At 39.8% G+C, this 6,597-nt stretch overlaps 1 protein-coding gene across 1 annotated transcript; it reads right to left on the bottom strand.

The window, feature by feature from the left end:
- Positions 1-5,571: 5,571 nt before the first annotated feature.
- Positions 5,572-6,090, bottom strand: LOC109173372. Its single transcript, XM_019322607.1, has one exon. It carries the CDS (start codon positions 6,088-6,090, stop codon positions 5,572-5,574), a length of 519 nt encoding a protein of 172 aa, XP_019178152.1.
- Positions 6,091-6,597: the final 507 nt, after the last annotated feature.

The following is a 6,597-nucleotide window of genomic DNA, read 5'->3' on the forward strand; positions in this document are numbered from 1 at the left end:
AGGTTTCATCAAAATCAATATCTTCTTCTTGGCAGTAGCCTTTTGCGACGAGACGAGCTTTGTTCCTAACAATTAGGCTGTATTCACTCATCTTGTTTCTAAATACCCACTTCATACTAATAACATTTTGATGGGTGGGTCTAGCAACCAATTCCCAGACTTTGTTCCTTTCGAATTGGTGAAGTTCTTCTTACATGGTTGTTACCCCGTCAGGATCACATAGGGCTTCTTCTATAGATTTTTGTTCTATTTGAGATAAGAAGCATGCCATCATGTTCTCATGAACGTTAGCCCGAGTTCTTACTCCTTCTTGGATATTCCTTATGACTTGATCGGGGGGATGATCTCTTAGCCATCTAAGATCGGGTTCAAACGAACTTTACTAATTTTGTACGTCCATCTCAGGGATATAAGGTAACTCAACATAAATCATAGGTTCAGATGGTGTCTGGATATCAGGAACATTTTGTTGCATGCCATCACCTTCTTGAGCTAAAACTTTGGGTTCAGAGGGCTTTAACTGATATTCGTGTAGGGGAATAGATTATCTTCATCATCTGAAATTTCTTCTTCATTTGGTTCTTGAGATCTTTGAATTGGATTGATAGATGGTTCAATGTCAACAGGACTTTTCTCAGATTGCTCATCGAACTTGACATGTATGGATTCCTCGATAACCATTGTTCTTTTGTTTAGAATCCTGAAAGCCTTACTCACTGAGGAGTAACCCATGAACAATCCTTCGACCGCTCTTTCGTCGAAAGCTTTCAGATGATTCTTCCCATTGTTGTGAATGAAACACCTGCAACCAAAGATATGAAAATAGCCAATACTAGGTGTCTTACCTTTCCATAGTTCGTATGGGGTTTTGTTATGGGACTTGTTGATCAAAGATCGATTTTGTGTGTAGAATGCTGTGTTTACAGCTTCGGCCCAAAACCGCTTTGGTAAACCCGAATGTGCAATCATTGTTCTTGCGGCTTCTTTCAAGGTTCTGTTCCTTCTTTCGGCTACTCCGTTTTGTTGAGGAGTTCATGCTGCCAATAGTTGATGAAAAATTCTGTTTTGTCTACAGAATTCTTTGATAAATTTGTTAACGAACTCAGTTCCTTGATCTGATCTTATTCGGATAATCTTGACTTCCTTTTCTGTCTGAAGCTGTCTCAGGAGATTTGGTAGAACAATTTCTGTTTCATTCTTTTTCTTTAAGAATAGCACCCAAGTATATCTCGTGTGGTCATCTACTACAACGAGAGTATACTTTCTCCCACTTAAACTTGCTGGATCAACTGGTCCGAAGAGATCCATATGTAGAAGACTTAAAGGTCGAGAGTTTGCATCCGTGTCTTTGGATTTGAAGGATGATTTTATTTGTTTCCCTTTTTGACACGCTTCACATATCTTGTCTTTCATATAAGATGCTTTTGGTAAGCCTTTCACGAGATCTTTCTTGGCAAGCTTGTTGATTGTCTTTAGATTTAGGTGACTCAACTTGTTGTGCCATTCCCAGCTTAAATCTGCATTATTCTTAGCAACAAGACAAACTTTAGTGTTAGATGAGTTCCAAGAGACTATGTACATGTTTTTCTTTCGCTGGCCTGTTAGAACAATTTCACCATCTCTCGTGCTGACTATACTGCATTTGTCTTTTAAGAATTCGACTTTGTAGCCTTTGTCACAAAATTGACTCGTGCTTAGAAGATTGAACTTTAGCCCTTCAACGCATGATACATCTTGAATAGTTATTCCCTTTTTGATGATGTCTCCTGTTCCACGAGTTTTGCCACTCGTTTCGCCTCCAAAGATGACTTTGGGTCCGTCAATTACTTTAAAGTTGCTCAACATTGCTTTGTCACCAGTCATATGTCTTGAGCAACCACTATCAACATCCCATATGACTTGTTTATCCTGTAAGAAAGATTATATGTTTTTAGGTACCCCTTGAGTTACGGGTCCTTGAGGGTTAGATGTCAACTTTGGGATCCACATGAACCTAGAGTATCCTTGACTCATCCTTGGTCCTTTGTATCCATTAGATGTGCGATAATCATAATGGATCATGGCAAAGGTTTTAGTATTATATCTCTCTCGAAAGTATTCTTCAGGAGGATTGTGATACTGCTTGGAATAATTAGTTTGTTTACGCAGATGAATTTTCTCAAATTGTTCTCTTGATAGAGGTTCTGGGTAAACAAACCAATCTTCCTCTGATGGCCCAGTCCATCCATTGCCATAACTAGATCTTTTGAAGGATCTTTCGTTTTGTTTGATTCATGCATTTATCGGGATTCCTTGAGCAGGATTCTTTCGTGTAAATTTTGGACGATATTGCCTCTGGTTAACACTCGGTATTCTCCTTGATTGAGTATTCCTATAAGGCTGACCCTTTTTATGGTGTAGATTTTGTCTATTGCCATTTGGTCCATTCCTTTTGACATATCTATGTCTAGGATTGCCTTTAAAGGATTTTTCAACTATAGTGTTGGTCCCGAAAGGGTGGCGAGAAGTCTAGAAGGGGGGGGGGGTGAATAGACTTCTCTAACTTTTTCAATTCTTTCGCAAAACACACAAGGCAAATAACACTTTGATTATATCAACTCTAAGTAACAAGCATCAACAAGATAAACGACTTAGAGTGTGCAGTGGAATAGGTAGCGGTATAGTGTTATGCTTAAAAGTGTGGTGCTCAAAGAGAGATTCTAAACATGCAATACGTTAGAAACGCTTAATATGGTTCAAAGATAATGTACGCAAAGTTTGGCTTGCATGCAAACGTGGGAACTATCAAACCCAGATAGATAAAGATATGCGATAAATCGTAATCGGGTTAGTTCGCAGTTAGAATAAGCATGCACAAAATATATGAGCAGTAAGTAAATAGAGAGAGAGATTTATAGTGGTTCAGAGGTGGTGTAATCCTCCTAGTCCACTCTTCTCCTTTCACTCCAAGGAGGAAATTCATTATTCTTCGATCACCCAGATACAATAGCGAATAAGTGCCCAGTGACACTTCTCCGAGTGCTTCGCACAAAGCTACACTCCACCAAGGTTTTTCGCAAGCTCCTCTTGTTACTCCGCCTCCCCGAGTACTTCGCACCAAGTTATACTCCTACACCACGAGAACTGCGCACAAAGCTACGCTCTCACAGGGTTTTCACAAGCTCCCCTTGTTACTCTGCCCTTTACACCGAGTGCTACGCACAAAGCTACACTCCAACTGGGTTTTTCACTCTCTCCAGTTACTCTACCCCTTTTCTACACTCAGTAGAAGATTCACAATGAAATACAAAGATTTCTCTCACTCAGACTTGAATTCTTTCGTGTATGCTCAATATATCACTTGATGATTGTAGAATTCCTATATAGCTCTTGTTTAAGTGCTTATTCAAGTGTTTTTGTCTTCAAGTCTGCTTGGACAATTTATAGCCAAAGAAAGCTATTTGCCCGTTGATCAACTTTCGATCTCGATCGTCCATTTTGAATTGTAGTTGATCAAATAATGTTGTCAACTTGATCTGAAATATTAGGTAGATGTCATTTCTCCTTTTGTCAGATGATTTGAATAATTTGCCCGTTGCCGTGTCTTGAATTTTGTAGCCTCCAAAATTTGAATAAGTTCGGCGCGGCATGCTTGATATTTCTTGTCCTTTATAAATGCTCTGACATGTCAAGTTGATCAAATAATTTATCTGTTGATTCTTGCTTTAGTATAAAATAATTTCTCCGCGAATCAGCCTTCTTCGAGCGTCTCCGGTTCCACCGTTATGGTGCATGGCTTTTGTGAGACTTGTGCATTTACCTTACTTAGTCTCCATATTGGCTAGTCTCCTTTGGCTAGTCTCTCTTTAGAGAGTCTCCATTAGCTAGTCTCCAAGACATTTAAGCTAGTCTCCCATACGGTTCAATATACTCGGGCTAGTCTCCCATACGGTTCAATATACTCGGGCTAGTCTCCCATACGGTTCAATATACTTGGGCTAGTCTCCCATACGGTTTAAGCTAGTCTCCCATACGGTCCAAGCTAGTCTCTCATACGGTGGAGCTAGTCTCCCAAGTAAGTTAAAAATGCTTCACTTAAGATTCAAACTTAGGATCACTTGGCATAGCTCACACGTGTTTCTTCCAACTCCTTTAGCATGGTTCTTGGTAACTTATGCGCAACATAATTTTGTTAAGCTATAATCCCGCTTAACTTCGAAAATCAAATTATGATTTTTCAGACTTGTACATGGGTTGCATGATATTGGTGCACCATACTCCGTAGACTAAGACTGACTCAAATAGAATAAAATTGGGGACTACTTGATTTTTCAAAAATACATTCGACTCATCAAAATTTACAATATATTCCTAACATATAGGTTCCACAATTCATTGTACAGCCTTTCCTTTCGGTTGGCTTGTTGATTGTGGTATAGCGACATTGTTAACTTTTGTCATAGGCTCAGACAACTGGGTGGGGCCTTGAACAAATGCTGATTGAAAACTCTCCCGAGAGTAAGCATTAGTGGATTTGTTCAGACCAATTTGTGAAGAGGAGCTGGGGTCAAAACCGATTCCCGTTCTTTCCCTGGGCAGTCTTGATTCGTTCACCATTCGGTCCATTAAATTGGACGAATTGTTGAATGAATTTAAGAATTCACGTAATTGTTGCTCCCTCTTTTCTCTTTCTGTACACTACTTTTTTAAAGAGAGAACATTTTTCTCAAGTTGATCTTTAGCAATGGCTAGCTTTATGTTCTCAATTCGAACTTGCCTTAGCTCATTGTAGCTGATCATAAGCCGAGAGTTCTCCTCTTTTAATTTAGAGTATGTGTTTTTTATTATCTTGAACTCCCCCATCATTTCGGTAACTGATTCATTGGAAGCTTGACTTCTCATAAAACTAGACTCTGCTGAATAACAGGAGGATGATTGTGAATTTACCTCATCATCATCAGCCATAAGGCATAGCTCATCTGACTCTTGGCTAAACAGACATAGCAGTCATTTTTCTGCTTCAGTACTATCATCATCCGAACTTGAACTTGAAGAACTACTTTCGACTTCGATAGTGTCAGGTGTTTCGTTTACTACCATAGTTTTTCTTCTTCTTTCGTTTCTAGAGTTCGATGATTCTGGCTTGTCATTCCTCTTGTAGCTTTCTCCTGCTTCTTTGGATGGGCTTTTGATAGCATTGACATCTTGGTGCTTACTTACAATTGGGTGTGGACAATTCGCCTTGAAATGTCCTGGCTTCCGACAATTGTAGCATAGCAATTGCAAATCTGATGTCTCTTGCTTTGAGGTTTGAGGTGAACTCTTGTGTTGTCTTCGGTGTCCCGAACGTTGAAAATCTTGGAAGTTGTTCTTCCTCATAAACCTCTTCATTTTCCTAACAAATAAGGCATATTTTTCATCAGATAAAAATTCACAAGAGTTAGACTTTGACCTGTTTGATGTTGATGCTTGATGGTTGGCCACAAGAGCTATATTTCTCGTTTCAGGTTCTTCAACATCCTTTGGTTCATGCTCAAACTCGTAAGCCTTAAGATCACTAAAGATTTTGGTTGTGCTTGTGGTTTTCATGTCTCAGTGATCTCTCATTGTTGTGACCTTCATCTCCCAAGACTTCGGTAGGCCACGAAGAATCTTCAGGTTCTTTTCTTTTCCGGATAATTCCTTCCCGAGATCAGACAGATCACCCATGAGCTTGGTGAACCTCAGTTCCATGTCTGTGACAGCTTCATTCGGCAACATCTTGAAGTCCTCAAACTTCTTCATGGCCACTGTCAATTTGTTGTCCTTCTCCTGTTCATCTCCTTCACCCAGGTTCATCAGAACATTCCATATTTCCATAGCATTTTTGCATTTTCGGACTCTGGGGAACAAGGAGTCGTCGAGAGAGTTGTAGAAAATATTTTGCGCTACATTATCCAAGTTCGCTCTTGTTCTTTCCTCCGTGGTGAGTTGAGACTTCGGTTTTGGTATCATCTCCTCAGCACCTGCTCCTTGTGCTGCAGCTTGTGTATTCGCCATCATGATTGTGATTGGTCCTGTGGTTACTATATTCCACATTTCGTCATGTATTACTGAGAGAAGAGCCTGCATCCTGACTTTCGAGTCATCAAACTTGGAGAGGTTAAAGGCAAGCTACCTCGAACGGTTAGCATGGTCTTTTTTCATTTTTACGAAAAATGTGCAAAGCTGAAAATATGCAACTATTCAGAAACTTTTTGACAAGGGATCTACCAGGCAGTAAATGCAAAGCCTTTACCGATCAAGGTATTGGCTCTGATACCACTTGTTGGTCCTAGTAGGGTTAGAACGAGAGTCTAGAGGGGGGGGGTAAATAGACTCTTCTCGATTTTAGCCAGATAGCAACCTTTCGGAGTTGTAGCGCAGCGGATAGATTAAGTTGATTTTAGTTGCTTTGCACAGTTTGAAGTTTTAAGATAACTTTCGGTTTGGACGAATGATAATGCAATGCTAGAAAGTAAAGTACGAAATTAAAAGGATAGAGAGACGAGAGTTTTTATAGTGGTTCGGCCAACTTTGCCTACTCCACTCTTCTTCCACAACTTATGGAAGGTTTGCACTATCACTCGTTAGTACAAA

This window comes from Ipomoea nil, unplaced genomic scaffold (assembly GCF_001879475.1).
Source record: "Ipomoea nil cultivar Tokyo-kokei standard unplaced genomic scaffold, Asagao_1.1 scaffold0480, whole genome shotgun sequence".
NCBI lineage: Eukaryota > Viridiplantae > Streptophyta > Magnoliopsida > Solanales > Convolvulaceae > Ipomoea > Ipomoea nil.